Source organism: Artemia sp. Qi Xiang Cuo, chromosome 12, assembly GCF_049724085.1.
Source record: "Artemia sp. Qi Xiang Cuo chromosome 12, ASM4972408v1, whole genome shotgun sequence".
Lineage (NCBI taxonomy): Eukaryota > Metazoa > Arthropoda > Branchiopoda > Anostraca > Artemiidae > Artemia > Artemia sp. Qi Xiang Cuo.
The window spans coordinates 34,600-59,420 of NC_142805.1; the positions used below are offsets into that span (position 1 = coordinate 34,600).

At 35.2% G+C, this 24,821-nt stretch overlaps 1 protein-coding gene across 1 annotated transcript in view; it reads right to left on the reverse strand.

Annotated features, from left to right (window-relative positions):
- Positions 1 to 19,546, reverse strand: part of LOC148945637 (transcription elongation factor S-II-like) — a gene marked incomplete at its 3' end in the record, with an annotated part of 45,648 nt that extends 26,102 nt beyond the window's left edge. Inside the window, exons 1-2 of the mRNA XM_089097734.1 lie at positions 19,422 to 19,546; positions 2,266 to 2,440 (exon numbers count right to left, since the gene is read on the reverse strand). Coding sequence (XP_088953860.1) covers positions 2,266 to 2,440; positions 19,422 to 19,484 — 238 coding nt within the window. The remainder of the gene's footprint in view (positions 1 to 2,265; positions 2,441 to 19,421) is intronic.
- Between the last annotated feature and the right edge of the window lie 5,275 nt (positions 19,547 to 24,821).

Sequence of the window (24,821 nt, forward strand, 5' to 3'; positions counted from 1 at the left end):
ACGTTTGATGATAAAATAATGATACAAACTTGCTGGAGAAATGAATAGCCATTTAACAAGAAATGAAAAAAAGAACGGGTGTTGCAAATAACTTAAAAGCGTGAATATTTCGGAACTTACTATATTGGCACTTAAAAAAAAACAAGAAAAGAAATTTCACGGGGGGGGGCGAGCCGCTCCGCCCCCCCCCCTGGATACGCTACTGATGAATATATAATAGTTTAGAAACAAATTTGGGATATATATTTGCGAATTAGGGGGGGGGGGCGGGGTAAAGCATAGCGTATATTAAATATGTAACCTAACCTAGGTTCCCCCCCCCGAAACCCCAAAAACAACAGTTTAAATATCGTATAAGCAATGAAAACCACGCTATACATTGTATTACCCTATAGCAGTGTCTTGAATTAACCCGTCAAAAACAGGTTTTTCGTGACTGGTTTCCATTGCAGTATATAAAAGAGTCCGTTTAACATAGGAGTACAAGCATTCGGCCTTAAACTTAAAATTCAACGAGTTTACAGTTATTCATCAAAAGCTAAGAACCTGAGAAAATTGCCTCATTTTCAAAAAAGGGACTTAGTGAACGATTTTCAAAGGGTCACTAAGCCTTACTAATATTTGTCCAATCTACACTTAAATGGTATTATACCTCAAGAAATTGAAGATATTACTTTACAGCTGTCTTTTAGAATTAGCTGGTAGGTTTAAGAGCAGCAACGAGCTGATGTCAGGCTTGAGTTTTGCATCTTTGATGATCTTCCTAATATTTACTACTTCGTGCCGGATGAACTGACATCAAAAAAGTGGCTCAGGGATTCTAGAATAGAGTTCCAAAATCTACACTATGGATCAGCTTGTTTATGCCTAGCAAACTCCTTTTTTCTCAAGATCAGAAAATTGTTTTTATTCCAAATTAAAGAATAAGGACGAAAACCCTTGAAGAGAATAAGAAGTGGAAGGGCATTTTGCTTCTGAAGGAGCTCTTCTCCTGAAGGTCTAGGCTTTCAATCTGGCGTTGATTGGGTTATTTTAAGGAGCTCCGAGCTAGTTGCTCTGCTACCTCATTACATTTGATGCCTTGATGGCTGGAGACGTACTGAAACTCTATGTTAATAAGGTTATTTTGAAGATTATTTGTTCTCTTATTGTCCTCAGGTCTGAATCTGTGGTAGAGACATAGATCTGAAAACTGGATGTTAAAATTTATGCGACCAACTAATTATAATCAGCTAATTAATTTCCAAGACAATATCAAATAAACTATCATAAAGACACGCAGGTAAAACCGGCATAACTTGATTATCAGGTCTTAACCGTTCATTGGCGTAATTAAGAGAGGCAAGGGGATACATTTGTCTCTGGTCAAAGCAGCTGTTTGGAAGTCATTTAGATAAACATTTTTTTTTTTTTTTTCAACCTCATTGTATTTTAGAAGGGGAAGGGAGTGCAAAAACTGACATCACCCCAGGGTATTGAGAAATTCAAATAAGCAATATTAGACGACTTTGGGTTTTAGTTTAGTATGGTATTTTTATGTTTGTTTTGAAGCTTTAGACGTTGCTTCAAATATTTGTTAACACATTAAGACACATCCAATTTTTCATAAAAAAAGGTGTAAAAACAAAATTAGAACTGAAGTATGGCCCTTATCATATGTACTAAAATCAACAAAATTAAATAGTCAGGCATACATTTCTTCGAGCCGTCCTAGCCGAGTGATTAGCGCTCCGGACTTGACATCCCGAGGTTATGAGTTTGAGTCCTTGTGTCACTGGATATTAGGTTTTGAACGGAGGTCAATGGTGTGATTCTGTAAGCTCAACCGGAGTCGACCCAGCTCTAAATGGGTACCTGGAGAAATCTGGGGGAAAAAACACGAAGCGCTGGATGATTTGCCCCAAACCACGCATTGCACTCCCGACCGAAGACATCAAATCATGAGACCGGTACTTTTACTTTTTTTTTTTACTGCGCAGTAAAAAAAAATATACATTTCTTTTGAAAGACCCTTCCAAAAATAGAACTGATAATTATACAGAAAATTTATCAAATTTACTAAATTAAGAAGATTATTTAGAGAGGCATTTGCATAATATTTGCTGAACAACTGGCCAAAAGGTTAAAAGCAACACTGATTTCGCCACTTTCATAAGCTTACTCGTCAAAATTATTCTGAAGTATGACTTGTTTCTATCGTTGAGGTTAAAAGCAAAAGTTACCTGAATTGGATGCCATTGTTTTAGACACGAATTGAGCACTTACCTAAGAATTTTTTCCAACTTTTAATTAATGCCTTTGATAAAGAGACAATCTCATCTTCAGTAGCGCTTTTCCTTAAAGAATTTACCGTCATTCCAATTCGGGTAGTTGTTAAAACGTCCAAATTGATTGGCAGCTCTTTCAGTGTCTGCAGGAGATCTTTGGCTTGAGATCCATCCTGGAAGATACATTAAATTAAGCTCTATTATATCACTGATACAGGGCCGTAGCTAAGATTACGTATCTCGAAAGGGATTCAACTGTTGTGCAGGGATCCAGATACAGAGAAAATGTAATTTTTAAAGACCCCTCCTGACTACATCACCAGCATAGGAGGTAATCTAAAGATACAAACATTTCACATTATCATTACCTTAAATGGCAATTGCGGTAAAAAATTCTAAGACCATACTGGCTATACATGACGTATGACAAAGCAGAAAAAATAATAAAATAGCCGAAAAACGAGGATAATGTCAGCAATGGAACGAAAAGAAGCGAAAATAAGCAGATATTTCGACAAGGACCTCCGCCAAGCCGTCTCTGAGTTTACTTCTGAAGGTTGGTTTTCTTTCTTTCTTTTTAAAGGCGGCTTGACAGAGATCCTTGTCGAAATATCTGCTTATTTTCGCTTCTTTTTGTTCCACTGGCTGACAATCCTCAGGTATTTAATTATTATTTTTCTGCTTAGTCACAGGGCAATTGGGGAAAACTAAGGTCCGTTAATAGTTGTTAAAACACAAAGAACATTAAAGATTCAATTATTATATAAAAAAAAGCTTCTTTCACTGTGTCTAGGCTTAAAAGTCATTTTCGTTTGTTTATATCTGTAGCTGGATTAAATCCTTCGTATTGGTTTTATTTCTATATCTGCTTTATTCCTTTTAATATTTTTTCTTTTTATTACTTTATGGCTCTTGCACTCACAATCAGGGGCGTCGTTTGGGGGTGGCAAGGGTGGGGGGGCAGTTGCCCCCCCCAACAATGTGGAGAAAAAAATATTATACATACCATGCCCTTTGACTATCCAGATATGGACCCCTCTTGCCCCCCCCCAATAAAAATGCTGGAAATTCGCCCCTGCTCACAATGAATACAACTTATCAAAGGTCTTTTCCTAACTATCTGCAGTGGTCTTCTTTTTGCTCACTGCAAAAAAAAAAAAAAAAAAAATCGTTGGAGTCTCTTCATTTCTTTTGTTCCACTTTTTTCTGCCCAGTGGTTCAATTACCGATCTTCATATTTAGGTCCTATTCTGCAATTTGCTTCACTTACTTTCAATGTTTGGGAACATCCCTTGAATTAAAAGGTATCCAATCCAGACTGAGTTGGAGCCTGGAGGAATCCTGTGTTACTAAAATTGTTACCCCCCCCCCTCCAGCAGTCACCCTTCATCTCATCGCTTGATTAAATGCAACTTGAAGGAGTTTTACTATAACGGAAGAAAGTCAGTAATGGTTTGTCAACCGATGCTTTCCAGCCTATTATTACCCAGTGCACAAATGGGAGTCATACTCAAGAAGATGCAACGAACTTACATTAATCACCTAGAAAATATGTAAACAGTTTCTTAAACCATACTGGATCTCCCTTTGGAGGGTGTAAGGAAAACTTCACTCTTTACCCGCTCTTCACTCGGTATTCCAAAAATAAGCAAAAAGAGAGACAACAACAAATAACAACATTAATACCCCCTCACAAATTGGGAAAAACACCAATGAGTATGGATAACTTTTTCTTCTTCAAAAAAAGAAGTAATTTGAGTCTAAAACAGTTTTCTTCTGGCTTCATAAAAAAATTTTCCGATGGTTTATTAGCTTCAAATATTCATATTCCTCTTTCCAATAAACCAAACTGAAGCAGGTTTCAGGGTTATGTCCGCCATACTAAACTATATCCTTCCATCTTAAAATAGGAATGATATTCTTTTTTCATTTCCTGACAGCTTGATGTTAAGTAGTTCATTTGTGTCAGGCTTTATTTCCAGTCTTGAAACAATATTTCTTGTTTTATTTGCCGACTTTGTAATACTATTGCAGCTAAAGCTGAGGTGTTGTGAAGTCTCAGGGAATAAGGAACAAAATCTATAATTTGGGGCCTCTCTTTTTTCCAGTAGTATTCTTCTTTCCTCAGGGTCAATATATCACTTTGAATACATAAGTATTCGAATTTCTTCACATGATGGGAAAATGAGTACCAGCTGGGGTAGATTATACTTGGGAATTCTTTTCCAAATTGAAAACTGAAACTTGTAACTAAAACTGAAGTCTGAATTGAAACTTATAAGAGTGAAAACTGGCGCTAGTGCAAAAAAATACCATAAGTGCCATCTAGCATTTAGCTTTCTTCACTTTTTTTACTGTAATAATAAGCAAAGTTAATTTAATTGGTATTATTAGTGCAGTAATAAATGTGTAATGTTAGTTTCTGACAAAAAAAATTTACAAACTTATAGTGCCAAAGACACCAGGTGCTAGATGACACTGACGGTTTTTTGTCGACACTAACGCCAATTTCTAATCTTATAAGTTGCCCACTCTTTGCAACATGCAGTTTTTTCCAACAAGGGCAAGGATGAAACGTAACCCACTCTAGGTAGTTGTGTTTAAGCAATCTCTCGTTCTTACAGTTGTTTCTATATTGAAATGACCCACCAACAATTAGAAGAAAGGGTTATTGGAACTTGGACCTTCAATCACCAAAGCCATAAAGTTACACCAAAGGCCAGACAATTTTGACTTTGTCTCAGCATAGTACGTCTATGAAATGACAAAGAGCTCTGCTTTGATTGATAACAGCTCCATTACTGTCCTTTTTAAAAGATTCCACGGAGGCAGTTGAAACAAAGAAATGAATCCACCAAAAAGCTGCCCTTATCAGATATGCTGGGGTAGCTTATCTCAGACTCACTTATAATGTTCTTAATAATTCTGGTCTTTTGTATTTTTCACATTATCATACTTGGCAGCCTAATGACAATTCCAACAATATCAAACCTAGGCAGTGATTGGCGTTCAGAAAAGCCTTAAAAAAAAAAAAAAAAAAAAAATTCAAAACCAGATTTCATTGAGTTACCTTTTCACTGTTACTTCAGAAACAACTTCTCTTTCAGTTTGTTTTTTCCCAAATTTTTGCTTACGGACCTTATGAATATATCATAGCTGTAAAGAGAATAAAATTCTTGCTTACAGCCTCAACTTTATAAGAATAACGCTGTAGATTATCTCTAATCACTTACATAATTTTATTTCAGGTAATATTTCAATATTTGAAACATATGATTATCAGTACCTTAATACACTTTATGGTAGACTGAAGTCAGACTAGGTTCGCCACCATGGTCAGTTGCTAGAGCACTGCAATTGCCCAAATTTGCATGCTTTTAACACCCACGGTCTCATTAAGCGTACTTAGATTGGTTTTAATATAGTTTTTTTTTAAAATCTTTTTTAATGTAAAAGACCAAAAAAAAATATCTCGAGTTGACCAGAGACCTGAATGGTAAAATGCAAATGCACAACCCATATTTAAGTGTATTTGGATTATGGTCATGCATAAGAAATGTTCTAACATATATTTTGATATATGTTCTAACATATATAACTATCTAACATATATTCTAACATATATAACATATCTAACATACATAAATGTTCTAACAAATATTTTGATATATGTATTTGTGGAATTGTGAGCACAGTGGTGACTGACTCTTCTTCTGCTTAACATCCTGTCACTTCCTGTATGATTTCTGCCTGATTCCTACGATTTCTTCCTGACTGCCTGAGATCCAAGTAGCTTCCTTGCAATACCATGTTTCTTTCTTTTATTATCCAGAGATTTTGAGTAGAATATATTATGCTGATTCCAAATATATAAAATGCATTAAGTTTAGTGTTACCCATGAAGGGCTACGAGGCTGAGAAAATTTGCCTTATTTTTGAAAAGGGGAGAAAACAACCCCTAAAAGTCAAAGAATTTGAAAAAAAAATCACACCATCAGATTCAGCATATCAGAGGACTCTACTGTAGAGGTTTTAAGCTCCCAATTACAAAATGTGGGATTTTATTTTTTACCAGAAGAAAGATCACAGATGCAAGTTTATTTCTTATTGTTTTTCCCAGGGGTGATCATACTGAACCAATAGTCCTACAATATCGGAAGAGAGCTAATTCAAATGAATATTAAAAGTTCTATTGCCCTTTTTAAGCTACCAAAGGATTAGAGGGAAACTAGCCCCCCTCCCACGCCCTTTTCCCCTAAAGTCGTCTGATCAAAATTTTGAGATAGCCATTTTGTTCAGCATAGTTGAAAAGTTCAGTAACTATGCGTTTGGGGAAAACATGCACCCAACAGCCCCTGGGGAAAGGTCTGTAAGTCATGAAATTTTCTCATTGTTTAAGTCTAGTATTTGTTATTGGAAGCATACTAACGTTTTTCAAGGGGGGGGGGTGAATTTTCTGGAGATGAATCTCTAAATGTTTGTCCTTACATCTACCATTGTGGGGGTTCTCAGATCTCACCCAAATTTTGCAGAAAATTAATACTTCTATTTTTGCCTTTTGTGGGACCTGTACCTAACCTGGTGTTTAGAGGATAGCAAGGAGGTGGCAAACCCTCGTCACTGTGACATTTACCACATATGACTGCCAAATTAAAATAAAAGTTGTTCGGAAGCTCAAGATAGTGTCCTACATGTGGGTTTTGGGGATCCATAGTTGAATCTACCCTTTATTATTACAAGGGAGTGGGGCAACAATCTTTAAACTAGCATTTACTAAGATGAGCTATTGGTTTTCAATATAATATGGTGAAGAGTAGGAACTGATTTCTTCTGTTTTGCCTAGTTATGATTCAATTATAGGGAGATGGAGTCCCTAGATTATAGTCATCAGGACATTTGCCAGAATAGGTTTTTTAGTATCAATCAAACTTGTTGAGAGGTAACAGTTTATGTTCTAGTTTTGGTTCTTGTGGGTTATGCTGAGGGGTTATGAGCTATTCAGTTCTCTTAGGGGATGAGGGGTACCTAAATTCTAGTCCAAGGTATCTACCGAAAGTTGTATTTAGAAACTATTCAGAAGTAACGGGTAGTGTATAGCTAAACCTTCTCAGATTTCAAGATCAATTGAACCTCAGTGGCAAAGACGGCAGGGAGGGGTTGCTCTAAATGATTGTCATTACCACATCTACTAGAAGGGGATGCTGGATTCCTACCAAACTCGGTTGGAAGTAAAAGCTTGGTTTATAGTCGGAGTTTTTGTATGGCAATGTCCAAAATCCAACCTTTCTAGAATGAGGGCAGAGGTTAGAGTATCTAAATTTCTTTTTATCAGTCTAATTATAATTAATAAGCCTGGTAATTACTAGACACTCAGGGGAATTAATTCAACAGAAACTGTTCAGCAGCTATATTTATAGTCTTGAGTGTATGATCTTCATTGGACAGCTATAAAGGAAGCGCTACATTCTTGTCATCCATATTCATAAAAATTACCTATTGGATCTAAATTAAAGTTGGCAGGAATTAACAGCTCTGACTTGTGGTGTCTATTTATTTGACACGTTTACAGTCTGATTGAAGTTTGGGCTTATAGTTTTTTTTTCTTCTTCTTCTTGTATCTCACATATAGTCAAAAGCTATGCAAACTAGTCTTATGCTGACTACACAGCAATGAGAGCAGAGCTGGGTGGCGTAGAGAGGGAATTGTTGTTTTTGGGGATCAACAATGGATCAGTTTCTAAGAAGAGCTAACAACCCTTTACAAGAAGGACATATGTATCAAACTTGTACCAAAACCCTAAATAATTCCAGATATGACCCCTCAGATACATGAAAAATAACACCAAAAAAGCTGAAAAATGAAACAAGCACCATAATAAGCGGAGAGATGATCCCTTATAGAAGTTTGTAAGGGCTCGAAATAACCCAGAGAACCTCAATTCAGACAAGAAATTAAGAAGCAACTTGGGTTGAACTGACTAGTTACATCTGATTTTGTTAAAGACAACAAAAAAGAACTTTTTTTTATGACTTCAACATGCATTATTTTAAACATAATGTTACAAAAAAAATATAGGGTAAAAGATTCTTTTAATAAAATGGTGGATTAGGATATGTGCATATTCAAGTGTGTCTACAGAGTGGGGGGGGGGGGGGCACGACGGCTTCAGCCATATAGAAAAGCAAAATTTACACAGGTTTTTAATTCGTGAAAATAATGAATACCCTCCTCGTCCACTCAAATTCTACAATAAAGACGTCATTAAAAAGTTATTGCAGTAAACTGCTGCTAATCCAACATTTTGATTTAACAGTCAATTTTTGTCAAACATTTAAATGCCAGTCCAACATTTCAATTCTCAAGCAGAAAAAAACTAAAATTAGATCAAGCCTAAAATTAAAAATGGTTCATGCCTATCCTTGTTGTATTAACCCCAAGGAAGAAAAAGTAAACAGAAATTGATTATTTATTAAATGTATCAAAGGAGTGACACCTCTAATGCAATGTGGTACCTAAAAAATAATTTTGCAAGCCTCAGCATCTGCTTACCATCTCAAAAACAAAGGTCCCATTAGTGAATTCTCCCATGTAACTAGTTATCATCGAAAGTTGTCGATTATCGGTGGTCTGACTGAAAAGACAGTGAAATTTTACTTCCCTTTTGTCAAGTTTGTCAATCAAAGGAGGTGGCACCACATGGAACTTCCCTAGTGGCCAAACTAATCAAATGATAATTCTGTTGAATTAATGTTTAGCGTTTTCCGAGCAGGTACGCTAGAATATTTTAGGGGGATGCTATTCCTAAATTTAAAAAATTGAATTCTTCTCCATTGAATCGAAAAACGATATTCACACTCTCTGTTTATGTAAGTTTCATTTAAACTGAATATCACTATCTCTGACACAAAACAGGGAAATGAATTTATTCATTAATTCAGTAAATTCAAAATAATTACATCACACAAATTAAAACAGTTCATACGGGCAGGGGCGTCCCGAGGGGGGGGGGCAGAGAGGCCCCCCCCCAACTTTTTTGGCATTTGGTAAAATTTTCCCCAAAGGCGAAAATTTTTTGCAGAAATTTTGCAAAATAAGCTGAAATTTAGCAATGTTTGAGTGTTTGGAATTGGAACTTCACATTCTGGGCTGACAGATGATGAATCAAAGTCCTGGAATAGTCAATCTGGTGTCATAGAGCCCCACAAAAGGGTTAACCTTGTACTCTCTATTCAGTTGAATTTTAACAGTGACGATAGAATGGACAGTGGAGACAAACTGGGATCTGTTTTTGAAAGACGCCTTCAATCTCCTTTTGGCAACTGGGGACAAGTTTGCACCCGACATGCTTTACTTGTTCTCTATACCGGTGTACAATTTTCAGTGACATTATTTTATGGTGTGGCGAATCTGAAGGTTATTGTCGATCCAGTTGGGTTATTTTTGCAGAAATTTTGCAAAACAAGCGGAAATTTAGCAAAATTCTATATTTCTGCAGAAAATTCGGCATAAATTAGGTAGTGATTCGGTAAAATTTTACGAAGATCACCCCCCCCCCCCAATAAAATGAGCCTCAGGACGCCCCTGCATAAGGGACGAGGTAGTGTGATTCTTTCAGGTGTTGCATTGCTTTGCAACGATTCTAGCAGCATAGTCTTATGGACTGAATAGGAGAATTTTGATTATCAATTTCTTTGAAAGGATGATATTGATCAGAGAAAAAAAAAAGATCAAGGAAATACTAAAAAAACAACAAAGGAGGGGGCAATCCCCCTTATATACATAATAGTTTCTATTCGTTTTAAGTTATGATGTTACCGTACTCCCTACTTTCAGTTTAAAAGACTTGTTTTTTAATTCAATTTCGTATCGTTTCTTTAAATAATTCTGGGATCTAACTTCTAGTGAAAATGAAGAGGAGCGGATATCTCATACTATCGAACAGAATGTACCAGCTGCCGAAAAGAACGAGGAGGAGACTATTCATGAATCCAAAATGGATCTAACATCTAGCGAAAATAGAGAGGAGTAGGTAAATTAGGTAAATTTTCTTAGCCTCGTAGCCCTTCATGGGTAACACTAAACTTAACGCATTTTATATATTTGGAATCAGCATAATATATTCTACTCAAAATCTCTGGATAATAAAAGAAAGGAACATGGTGTTGCAAGGAAGCTACTTGAATCTCAGGCAGTTAGGAAGAAATTGTAGGAATCAGGCAGAAATCATACAGGAAGTGACAGGATGTTAAGCAGAAGAAGAGTCAGTCACCACTGTGCTCACAATTACACAATTACCTATATCAAAATATTTGTTAGAACATATATCAAAATATTTGTTAGAACATATATCAAAATATTTGTTAGAACATTTCTTATGCATGACCATAATCCAAATACACTTAAACATGGGTTGTGCATGTGCATTTTACCATTCAGGTCTCTGGTCAACTCGAGATAATTTTTTTTATTCTTTTACATTAAAAAAGATTTAAAAAAAAACTATATTAAAACCAATCTAAGTACACTTAAACAGACCGTGGGCGTTACGCGGTTGTCATTTCATAGACATGCTAGGCCGAGGCAAAGTCAAAATTGTCTGGCCTTTGGTGTAACTTTATGACTTTGTTGATTGAAGGTTTAAGTTCCAATAACCCTTTCTCCTAATTGTTGGTGGGTCATTCCAATATAGAAACAAATGTGAGAACCCCTCACCAAAACCCACAAGAACCAAAACTAGGACATAAACTGTTACCTCTCAACAAGTTTGATTGATACTGAAAAAACCTATTCTGGCATATGTCCTGGTGACTATAATCTGGGGACTCCATCTACCTATAGTTGAGTTACAACTAGGCAAATCATAGAAGAAATCAGTTCGTACTCTTCACCATATTGCATTGAAAACCAATAGCCCAATTTAGTTAATGCTAGTTTAAAGATTGTACCCCCACTGCCTTGTAATAATAAGGGATAGATTCAACTATGGATCCCCAAAACCAACACATAGGACACTATCTTGAGCTTCTGAACCACTCATATTTTAATTTGGCATTCATATGTGGTAAATGTCACAGTGACAAGGGTTTGCCACCTCCTTACTACTCCTCTAAACACCAGGTTAGGTACAGGTCCCACAAAAGGCAAAACGGAAGTATTAATTTCCTGCAAAATTTGGGTGAGATCTGAGAACCCCCACAATAGTAGATGTAAGGACAAACATTTAAAGACCTCTCTCCCTACATATGTGACATTGGGTACATAAACCCCAAAAATCCAAATTAAGACACTTAATCTTATGACTAACACAGTTTTTGGAGATCAGATAATCACTTTTGCCAGATATCCTGATACCTATAATTCAATACTACTACTACTAACAACTCACCGCAGCACCAAGCCACCTGAGGCCAACACAGCTATGCATGCTCCTCCTCCATCCCAATCTATTCAAAGCCTCCCTTTTTACACCCGCGCATGAAGTTCCTATTTCCTTTAAATCTTTCTTTATGACGTCCTCCCACCCCAGACGAGGACGACCTGCTTTCTGTTTAGCCCTAAATGGTTTGCCAAAATTTTAATTCAATAGCCCCTTTTCATTCTTGCCCTTAGAAAGGCTGGACCTGATCCCCAATATGCAGAACTAGAAGTTTAGTTCTTACTCCCCACCAAGTTTCATGAAGATCAAACAACACCTTCTGGTGAATGCCCTGATGGCAATAGCTTAGATATTCCCTTCCCCCTCCATACAACAAAGGTCACATAGTGTCCAGACACCCAAAAGACACAACTTTAGACACTTAGGGCTGGTTGAGATTACCCCTAACTATGGGTTTGATCAAAACTAAACTTATTTCAACTTATTTTTTTGGTCCAAGCTTCATCTGTACACAGATTCCTGCAAATTAAACAATCAAAAAATATCACAAAAAAATTCCATGTTCATTAAAATTGTGACTTATGCAACCCATTAGAAGTTTATTTTTAGAGCTAAAACAATCTTGCTTTACTTCAAGATTAAACTATCTAGCAGGCTTAAAAAAAAAATCTGGAAAATTATTGGATATTTTTAAAAACTTGAGAGGAAAGTTGTCCTAAAATCATGTTTGCATCTCAATAGCTCTTTAACAAAGGTAAAAACCGCTGTATACCATTTTCCTTGATAGACAAAACTCCTTTCCAATTCTTTTTGCCAACTCTTGAAACAATTTTCAATTTCTACTGATTATGGTAATGCATGATTTTCCAACCAACAAGACTCAGCCAAAGGTAGGATGATAAGCTTACCTGCATAAAGGGGACTACTGAAATTCACAGAGACTGCTCCAAACAGCCTCTCCCAAAACAAAAATAGAAAAACAACTCCAAAAGAGAGCTTTAAAACTAGACATTATCTTATAACTTTTGAAATTCAAAAAAATAACTGGTACTGTAGGTTTTACTTGGATAGTACATTTTACTAATACAAACGTTCTTTATTCAAAGACAAATATTAGACATAAGCTCATTTAGATCTCTAACATCAACAATGTCACTACCATTGATGTAGCAAAGCTGTAAAGATACCCAATACAACTCATAAGATCAATCTCTTGCAGAGTAAGGTTGAAAAAAAAAAATCCTTTGCCTCTTTGTTTTCAGAAAATGGCCTTTTGAGCCCAGAACACGAAAGTAAATGAAATATTAGCTCCATTTAAAAGTATGATATGGTTGATTAAAAAGCCTGACTTTGGCTTTTATCTGAAAATACTTTTTTTGCAGGCTAGTGTTCAAAACTTATACTGGATTTAACTTCAGTTTGTGGTCATTTCTTATAAAATGAATTTTTCTGACAAAAAAAAAATCAATTAAAATAATATTTGTGTTACCAAAAAAATACCATTTTACTACCAGCATATTTTTTGAATCTTATCATCAGTTACTGATAAAATTATAGGTAATTTTTGGGGTTACTCTTACTGGCAGGCTGCTCACTGATGACATCTACTCTGGGACAAAAATTATTAATCTTTAGTGGACTGGAAATCAATCTAAACCTAAAGTCAAAACCATTAAATAAAAAAGAGAAAGAAGTAAAACTTGCAGAAACAGATCAACTGCTAAAATGAGACTTAAGACAAGTGTTTCAGGCCCCATACCTTTACTATATCCTGATTTATACAGTTAAAATCCATTATGTTGTAAATTTACAGAAAACAAAACATAATATGGGCCCTGAAAGGTTTTTAGTGTTAATAAGTATCATATCATATGGTTTAAGTCCTAATCAAATCATTGAAATTTGGTCTTCAAATACTAGAGCCAAAGAAATGTAAGCTTAATGAAAAATTTAGAATTCTTTTTTGTTAGATAAGAAAATCAGACTTGTCTTCAAAGCTATTTTTTAAGGTTTTATGTAAGGAAAGAGTGGAAACAGGAGCTTGAAAACACTTTCTTGAGGCAATCAGTAATTCTTTCAGAGCTTTGATATGCCATTCCGTGGTCTTTCCGAATACAAAACCACTGCAAATACATTTGCATCCCACAGAAGGGCAGTGATGGGTAAAATACTTTTAAAAAGTAACTAAGTACAAACACGAAATAATTAGTTGTAAATGAATTTAAATAGTATTCCAAATATGTAACTAAACATGTATTTTTTTTTTAAATACTTAAATACATATTTATATACCCAAATATACAATAACTAAAACATGGAAAAAAATAATATAAAAAGGACTTGCAGGATTTTGGTAGAATTACCTACAGTCAAAGTTACTACATCAGTTTGAGTAGAGTTTTTGACTACTGGAGCCTCCTCTGTATGGAAGACAATCTCCCATGGAAAGGGATATTCTCTAAGGAGATATAGGCAGGTGTGTCTCTACACCTAAGAGAGAACTCTCCTCTTATGAGAGAGAACTTTCTACATAGCTAGATATAAATTCAAAGTAGATGAACTAACTTTCACTAAATACATTCCTTCATAAAGTGGACAGTAGGTAGGCCTATATTTTTGTAGGTTGTTCAACTTGTTTCCTGATCTATGATACTGAAAATATTATGTTTGAACTTTGTCTTTTTTGCTTTCAACATGATTAATAAACAGAATGTGTAAACAAAGCAAGGACTTAGTGTACCTTAGGTTGAAATTGTTTTACTAGCAAAATGTAGATATAAAGAAATGCAGTAAGCACTGCAAAACTGCTATCAGTCTTTTCAACTCACAAAATAAACACAGAAAGCAGCTTATGCATTAAGAAACTGGTAAAATTTTAATAATGAACTTGAAATTTAAAAAAAGAACAGAAATTATTCTGTTTTTTTAAGGGGGGCTGCTCCTTAGTTTACCTGTTGTTATTTACACCAAAGTTTGACTTCTTTCCCAATTCAATGGAGCCCATTGAGATTGATAGTTCAAATATCCTCAACCAACTTAAATTGCTAAATGCCAATAAATCAATTGGGCCAGATAGGTTTCATCCACATCTTTTAAAAGATGTTGCTGAAGACATTGCCAAGCCACTCTCCCAATTATTCAAAGCCTCCCTAATTACCAAGGAAGTTCCAACAGATTGGAAAAAAACATCTGTCACCCCTTTGTTCAAAAAGGGAAATAAAGCCAGTACAGAAAACTAACATCCCAGAAGTAAAACTTCTCCTGTTACAAAAATCCTGGAAAGAGTGGTAAATGACTCTGTCATGAAGCACCTCAAACTTAATGGGATACTATTGCCCATCCAACATAGTTTTCAACCAGGAAAGTCTGTAGAAACAAATTTACTTGAGACTTATGATGCTATAACAGACCTGATTGATCAAGGCTTACCCATGGATGTCTTGTTGCTTGACTTTACAAAAGCATTTGACAAAGTTCCACATCCACACTTGAACAAAAAACTTATCTCATGTGGAATTAATGCAGACCTTGTGGGCTGGATCTCAGCTTTTCTTACAGATAGAACACAGAGAGTGAGGCTTTTTAGTAATAAAGGAGAATCGATCCTCTCCAAGAGATGTAGAGTCACCAGTGGTGCCCTGCATGGTAGTGTCTTAGGACCTACTCTATTCAATATCTATACAAATGATATTTTTCAATTAACCACAAATAATCTAACTCTCTATGATGACAACTCAAAAGTGTTTGATGCAGTCAATTATGAGTCACTACAAGCAGATCTTGACCATATTCAAAACTGGGAAACAACATGGCACATTAACTTCAATATTGACAAATGTAGTGTTATTCATTTTGGCAAGTCCAATCAAGGTTTCAAGTAGGCTATATTATGGTAAATCCAGCTGTAGGTAACATTCAAGAGCTGCAGAGTGTGGATGAAGAAAGGGATCTTGGAATCATTGTTGACAACCACTATAAATTCAATTCAAACTAAAAGAAGATTGTGTCTCAAGTAAACTCTGTCCTAGCACTCTTAAAGAAAACTATATCCACTAGGTTTCCGTATTTCTGTGAGCTTGTCCAAGGTCCTTATAAGAACAGTGCTTGATTCTAGGATGTGCACATCATCACAAGGATACAGGGCTGATGTACAACATCTTAAAAGGGCGCAATAGAGAGCCACAGAGGCAGTATATCAGATGAGAGACAATCCTCATAATGAATGTTTAAAGAAGTTTAAATTATCTACACTGGTTTAGTAACAATAAAGAGCTGATATGCTTATGACACATAAGCTTACTTCACAAGAAGCCCCCCAATTAATTTGCCAATTTCCCAAAATATTGGCACTGACAGGAGGGGACATTCAAAGAAACTGTTCAAACCATCTGTCAAAACTCAACATTAACAACAGTTTTTCTGCTGCTGGGTAGTAAACCACTGGAATAGTCTCTCAAATAAAACATTCTCAGTACCCAATGATGAAAAGTACCAGTGTGATGTATTTGATGTTTAATCATTCACATCATCAAGTATGGAACAAGTAACAGATCACAATGGATCTTAATTTGCTCGGAAGTGCAAATTAAGATAGTTAAGGGAATTCTTTAAGAATGACAGCTGAAATACAAGGGCCATTTAATTGGAACAGGAAGCTTTTTTGAAGGGCTAAAACGGATATGTAATGAGCAAGGGGTAGAGGGGGGTCAAACCCTCCTCATATATGGACAAACCCTTCTCATATACTGTTTGTTTTAAGATTTAATGGTGCTCCTTACTATCAGCTAAATTAGTTTTCTTTTTAATTTTGATTGTTTTTCAAATTATGCTGGAAAAACCCCCTCACCCTTGTGGAAAATTCTCCCCCACAAAAATTCCTCCTGGAAGAACTTCACATATGAACAATTCACAAAGAAAAAAACACATAATCTTTCATCTAGGAAAAAATATAAAATTTAACAGTTTTGTAGATAAAAACTTGAAGTCTACTGCATGCCTCTCTGACATACTAGATCTGAAGGTGTGATTTTCATTAGGACTGTTTGATTATTTTTACAGGTCTTTCCTCCTTTTTTGAAAATCAGCCCAATTTTTCCAAGCTTGAAGCTTTTGATGGGGATCCTTAAACATAACAAATTTTATATTTTTTGAACCAGCATCAAAAGCCAATCATCTTGATGGATTAATTCTTATTATAACTTCTTTTTTAGAGCTTCTAATTCCCTACTTATAGGTGGTTACTAAGAACTGTTTGATGCATAATAATCCTTATAGAGCCTGTACCTAGAGTTCTTATGCTATCCTAAACTACCTTGAAGTACAAGAGTACTTTGGATACCGACTATCTTATTTTAAAATGTTTCCTGTAAAGAATTGTAGTAACTGATTTTTTTTTCCATTATGCTTTATTGTGATCCAAACTTGCTCAATATTATAACAAGCAGAAATCCCTTACAAAGTGTTCCAAAATGAGATGCCATCTACTGGCCAAATTCAATTTTTTATGCTATGACAGGGTGGTATTTGATGGTGTTTGTTAAAGTATTTTGTATTTCAAATACAAGAAAAAAGTACTTAAGTATGTATTTCAAGTGCTCAACAAGAAATATGTTTCAATATGTATTTGACATACAAGGAAAGCATTAAATATGTATTTCCAAAACACGAATCTAAATACAATCCTATCACTGCATAGGGACAAGTTGAACATACTACTCAATTCCAGTACTTAAGTATTGTATGAGGAACACTCAAGAAGTAAAGTTTGGTTAATGGTAATGAAATATATGTAAGTAAGATAAAAACATAATAGTTTAGAAACAAATTTGGGCTATAAATTTGCACATTAGGGGGTGGAGATTAAGCATAGCAAATATTAAATATGTAACCTAACTTAACCAAAATAAAAACTAAATATTTAGTTAAAATATAGCTATCCATGGTCAGACATTATATTCTATTGCTAATACATTGCAAACTAACTGGGATGAACACCCTGTAATGTTGCATCTGTACTATACAATTTTGCTATACAAAGAGGGGGAGGGGGAAGGTTGCAGTGTCAAAATGTAAATATTATTCAAAAAACATAAAACAAGGAGTCTAATGAGAGTAATTTTGTTTCTCTTGTTTTTGTTGTTCCTGTTTCATCACAGCTGATTCAGTTTACAAGTACACAGGTTGAAACAAGAGAGATGCATGACATAATGCAAGGGAAATATACAATTAGGGTTATATTTGCACACTAGTGGGAGGGAGGGGGGTCAGGGATAAAGGATAGTGCAGCTGCAGTCAAAATCTGTTAGCTACAAATGTTCTTCAAATTGTGAAGTAGTTTAGCCAAAGAATTGTTTGTTTGACACAATTCCTTCTCAATAGCCCAATTACCATGTTTTCTTCTCTGGAGTGCACAGTAAATATTTATACTAACAGATTATTCAGATAGCTAAGAAACAAACTTATCTCTATAGTCAGAATTGCATCCTGAATCCAAATTCAACATTTATTTGCACTGGATATAAACTTTAATCCCACTCCTTTATATACCAATTCAGTGGGTATAAATTTATAACCACTCCTGGTCATAAGGAGACATGTTAATATAACAATTCTTACTTTATAATATACAAAATCATCCTAGTTGACATATTTTCCAGGGGGAGATCCTCACTATTTTCCTTGTTTTTCCAGTTTTTTAATCAAATTTTTCAATATTTATGTCTTTTCTCCAAGTCTTGAAAATTGTTTATAAAAAAAACGCCCAAGATCCATCTAGCTAACCTAACCTAAATTTATTAATATTAGCCTATTAATATCTTCTTGGTAGATAGCAGTGATAGTGTTTAACTTTTATAAATAGAATATTTGAAAATGGATAAATATAGTCAAATATGTTTATTTTTCACAATTTTGTAAAAAAATTGTACAATAGTGAGGATAAAGGTGCTTCCCTAGGATAATTGTTAACTTGGATTATTTTGTATATTAAGAAGTAAGAACTGATTTCTTAACATGTCTCCTTATGACCAGGACTGGTTGTAAATTTATACCATTCAGGGTAGCCTATATATTTGCACTTTAGGAGGGGGGGGGGAACGTGAAGTTCATTTCTGATACAAATGAATGTTCAATTAGGATTCAGTGTGCAATTCTGTGTAAACTCAAGAGGGTCAATATATACCAAATCATATTATTGAGTTTAAAATAAAGTTAATACACACTTCGATGCCTTTTTTTATGCTTTTTATGAATATAATAAGAATTTCTATCGGAAATGAATTACAGCCCCCCCCCCCTATATAGGCTAAAACTAACCACACCCTGAAGTGGGCTATATAGGGGGGGGGGCTGAAATTAATTTACGCCAGAAATGCGTATTATATTAGTAATCAGCATAAAAAAGGTATCAAATGGTGTATTCACTTTAGTCCTAATTCAATAATATGATTTGGTATATATTGACCCTCAAGAGTAGTCCTGATATTCTGCTGACTTTCCCAGGAAGATAATTTTCATTAGTGCTTGGGGAAGGCCCTCCTTTTACAGCAATGCTGATGTTAGGAATAATCAATACCCCAGTTTGTTTCTTGGATATCTGAATGATCTGTTACTATAATCATTTACTGTAGCCCATAATCTATGACATTACCACAAATTGTAAACTTTAATCTTGACAAGCCTACATTCAGGCATTAGGAGAGGTGGGTCAATTAAACCGGAAACATCCCTTCAAAATTAAGGAAATTGGAATTGTCTGGTCACTCAGAATTAAGCTTACAGATCCAGATATTATCTTTTCAAGTTTTTTCTGTATCTTGATCACTTCATCTTCACAACCCATCTTTTCCTTTATCAATAAAAAATTTGAATGTAAAGTGACTCTATTTCTTCAGTAAGAGCCAGTGTTGCCAGAAGGTGAAACAAAAAACATACCAAACCCTTTTAAAAACACCAAAATATACCCGAGCCATTGAAAACCAAGACTGCCATCATGGTCAGTTCCTAAAGCGCTAAGATTGCCAAAATTTGTGTGTTTCACAACAATTTTCGGTGCTAAAGAAAAAGAAAAAAATTTGCGTGTCGCAACACGCATGGCCCGCTAAGAGTAGTTGGATTAGTTTTAGAACGATTTAATTTTTTTGTGTCTGGTTATTTCGAAATTTGCGGCAATTTTTCGAAACAAAAAACACGTCAAAGAAGTGGTCCTGGTTAAATCAAAATTTCGCAAAAATGTTTCGAAACAAATACGGAAAAATACGGTCCACTCTTTATGTCAATTCCTCAGCATGTGGATTTAAAAATCTACATCACTTCGTCCATGACAAAAAGTTAAAATTGTATCACGAAAGTGCTACAAATTATAGCACAGGCTAAAGTGCTACACATGATGAAATAGTGCTAAAATAGTTCTTTCGTGCTAAAGTTAGACAAAAATTTGCGCCTAATCTAACTTTACTTTTACCTTGCTTGCTTACCCTTAGTTTACCCCTCTCCGCTTTCACGGAAAAATAATAATTTTGCATGATCCGCCAAATTTCATCTGTTTTTAGGTGCAGGTTTATGCGTAATAATGGTTAAACAACAGTGAACTCTTTTTATTAATTAAATAAAAAAAGAAGTTTTTTTTAACTGGAAGTAAGGAGCGACATTAAAATTTAAAACAAACAGAAATTATTCCGTATATGAAAGGGGATGCACCCTCCTCAGCGCCCCGCTCTTTACACTGAAGTTTTTTATTGTTTTAAAAATCAGAGCTGTGAGAAAGTTTAAAAATTTAGCGCAGAAAGCAAAGCGTTGAGAAGGGGACAGCCCCTTTCATATACGGAATAATTTCGGTTTGTTTTAAGTTTTAATGTCGCTCCTTACTTTCAGTTAAAAATTACTTTTTTTTAATTTAATTTCTGAACGTTTTTGAATTAATGCTGATTTTGAATTTGGCTCAGCTTACCTGAATAATTAAAATAAAATTTGTAGATTAATTTTACTTTTTTTTGGCTAAATGGCCTTATCAAATTTTGATCGGACGATTTTGAAAAAAGGAGTGGGGGAGGGGGAAAATTTGCCCTCCAGTTTCATTGGTTACTTAAAAAGTGCACTAGAACTTTTAATTTTATTTACGAACGTTTTTATTAGTAATAAATATACGTAACTTACGAATTACTTTACGTAACAAACTTCTATATTAGTATATTTTTATTACGTATATGAGGGGGTTTGCCCCTTTGTCAATACCTAGCTCTTTACACTAAAGTTTGAATTTTGTTCCAATTCTTTTGAAATGAATTTTGTTCCAATTTTTCAATGCTGTTTTTTGAAAAAAGAAGAAGAAGACCCTTGAATCACAAAGGGTTTAATTAAAATAAACAGTTCTAATGAAAGTATTAAAAATACTTTAGCTTAAACAGCAAGGTATTGACGATGGGACGAATCCCATCATATACGTTATAATTTCTGTTCGTTTTAAGTTTTAATGTGGCTCCTTACTTTCAGTTGAAAAAATTAGTTTTTTTTATTTAACTTCGGATCTTTTTTTAAATAATGCTGGGAAATCCGGCACCCCCTTTATCGAAAATTCCCTTCCCCCATGGAAAGTTCCTCCCAGGTAACCTTCTCTCTCCGACCCCCCCCCCCACCCCCCCACACCAGAAAAATCCCCCTGAAAACGTCTGTATACTTCCCAATAGCCAATACTATATGTAAACAATGGGCAAAGTTCACAACTTACAGCCCTTCCCCCGGGGACTGTGGAGGATTAAGTCATCCTCAAAGACATAGTTATTAGATTTTTCGAGTATGTTGAACAAAAATGGCTATCTTAAAATATTGATCTGGTGACTTTGGGACCATATATTTTAGGACCACTGGGTCGGTACGATCACCCCTGGAAAAAAATAGACGCATCCGTGATCTTTCTTTTGGCAAAAAATACAAAATTCCATATTTTGCAGATTGGAACTTGAAACCTCTACTTTAGGGTTCTCTGATACTGAATTTGCTGGTGTGATTTTCACCAAGATTCTATGACTTTTAGGGGTGTTTCTTACTTTTTTCTAAAATAAGGCAAATATTTTCAGGATCGTAACTTTTGATGGGTAAAACTAAACTTAATGAAACTTATGTATTAGAAATCAGCTTAAAAATTTAATTCTTTTGATGTATCTATGGTATCAAAATTCTGTTTTTTAGAGTTTCGGTTACTATTGAGTAACCGAATCCTTAATTATAGTCGATCCCTAATTATACTTTGTTACTACGAACAGTTTGAAGCTTCTAGAACTTAATATAGCTTATTCCTATGGCCTATGGCTTAAGCCGAAGACATGAAATATCTTTGGTTTATTATCACATTAAATTTTTTGGTACAGTTGCAGCATATTATTTAGAAAATAACGTTGATTAAAGCAATGCCTGAAAAAGAAAGGTGAGTCTAGTGAAGCAAAAACGTGCAAGCAACATTGTCAAGTGACATCCTATTAGTAATTTTGATTAAAAGTAAAATTTTTTAACGTCTTCCTAGAGATTTTTCTGTCTAAAAGCAATTTTTATTTATTCTAGATAAGTGTTTTAAATACTTGTCTAAAAAGTATTACTATAAAGAATTATAATTTCCGCTAATGAGTAAACGGTTTTTTTTCGTTTTTTAAACAGGTTTTTCAGCCGTAGAAATGAGCGTAAAATTTAGATATTGATCTAGATGTCAAACTTTTCAGCCTGTAAAAAAACGCAGAGTCTACTTGGTCCTAATTACAATATATATAGCCCGTAAAAAAAGTTTTTGAGCTACAATCTTTTTTTATAATAATAACTCTGTTTCTCTGTGGTTAAACTAAGTCCTAAAAGAGAAAGATAAGTTGTACTTAATCTATTCGTTCTTTTCTCTGTGAAATTCTAAACCCAGGCGTATACAACAGAGAAGGAACCTTGATAAAAGAGGCAACCACAGGAAAAATGATCAAGAGTTTGGACATAAAACCAGGGGCGTTGTTTGGGGGAAGGAGGGCAAGAGGGGGGCTGTTGCCTCCCCCAATAATGTGAAGAAAAAAATTATTATATATCCCATGCCCATTGACTATCCAAATATGGACTCCTCTTGCTCCCTCCCCCCAAAAATACTGGAGATTCGCCCCTGCATAAAACATCCACACTTTAAAATTAGCCAAACATATTCACGAAGATCTGTCAAATATATTCAAAAAAGCATAAATCTGCACATAATTCAAGTCTTGCCTAAATTTGAGCCGCAATTGGAATAAGAAACTTGACAATTAAATTCACTTAAATTAGCACTATTCTGTTTGCATCGCTTGCACCTAAACACAGAGGGCACTTGCAGAGCCAAGAGGAAATGAATTCCGTAAGCGGAGAGCGATGCAGAATAGCTTTCCATGCGTTAAAGAGGGCTCTTGTCGTTTTGATGTATAGCCAAGGCTGAGCCATGGTGAATTTGGAATTTTTGTACGGTTCCCAACTTTCAGTCATCAAAATAAGCCCACGTTAAAGCCCCACGCCCACTCCAAAGTTCTACTCGCCCCTGACGGCTAAAACAAGCCCACAGGATGGAAAACAAACCCATCTGGCAACACTGGTAAGAGGTGCGAATAATTCGATTCTGTTTTATTAAGATACATCATATCAACTCATTTTTTACCTTTCTATGTTTAATTATGGCAATCTGACCAATCATGGTTGCAGCGGCAGCTGCAACCTATTAAAGAGCGAACCATGGCCTATAGTAACCTAAAGTTAAAAAACACGTTTAGAAAAAAAAAAGTGCCTATTGAAAAAAAAATTCCATGTAACACTGATTCAGGAATGGTAACTATCTTTTCAGTTCGTATTAAAAATAAAAGTTTATTGGGAAAAGAAATTTATGGTTATTTCGAAAAAAAGCCTGAAACCCCTCGAAAATGGCGTCAGATCAAAACGAAAAAACAACCATTGGAATCAGCATAGTCGAAAACCTTATTCAGGGAAATTACAGTCCCAAACCTTCAAAAACAAGAAAAATCACTTTTTTGTGTGGGTAGCACTGATCTGTCTCCCTTTTTTTCATTTTTTTTCAGGGCTAGCTGTTTACCAGAACATCATAGAGATATGCTTAATGGCTCATTAGAAAGCTGTGTCTCACTTCTACGTATTGTTTATAAATTCCACCATCTGCAAGTGTCTTATGGCACAAAAATGGCACATTGTGTGCCATATCTCAAGGGGTGGGGCTAGCGGGATACAAAAACATCGTAGACAGATGTTTAATAGCTCACATTAAAGCTATTTCTCATGTTTACGTTTTATTTATAAATTTCATCAACTTCAACTGCCAAATGGGACTAAAAATGGGACTATTGATGCCATGTCCCAAGTGGAAAAGCAAGGGGCTAGTGGACTGCCAGAGCTTCTTAGAGAGATGTTCAATGGCTGATTTCCACCATCTGCAAGTGTCATATGGCACAAAAATGGCATATTATGTTTCATTTCTCAAGGGGTGGGGCTGGCGGGCTACAAAAACATCGTAGACAGATGTTTAATAACTCACATTAAAGCTTTTTCTCATGTTTACCGTTTATCTACACATTCCACCACCTGCAACTGGCAAATGGCAATAAAAATGGCACTATTGATACCATGTCCCAAGTGGAAAAGCTAGGGGCTAGTGGACTGCCAGAGCTTCTGGCAGTCCACATCTCTGGAGAGAAGTTTAATGGATGATTTGAAAGCTATTGCTCATATCCACGTGATTTAAATCAGTTTTGCCATTCGTACTTTCCAAATAGCCCAAAAAACGGCACCTTTTGTGCCATTTCTTAAGTTGAAAAGCTTTGAAGTATAAAACGGTACCATTCTAATAATTATGTTCCAAAACCCTTAACTGGAGATTTACAAGGGACCCTTCCCTTATACTTCCCTCCCAGCCCCCTTAGTAAGTCTCACTAGTCCGTTGGGAGAATTTACTATAAACTCTTTAACACGGTCAGAATCAAAAGTCAAAAATCATGTTTAGGAAAAAACTGCGTGGTGCAAACAAATTGCCTCTGACACTGATTGACGAATGGTGACTATTATTTTGGTTCGTCTTAAAAGTAAAATTTTATTGCGAAAAGAAATTTATGATAATTTCGAAAAAAAACCTGAAACCCCTCGAAAATGGCGTCAGATCAAAATGAAAAGTGTACCATTGGAA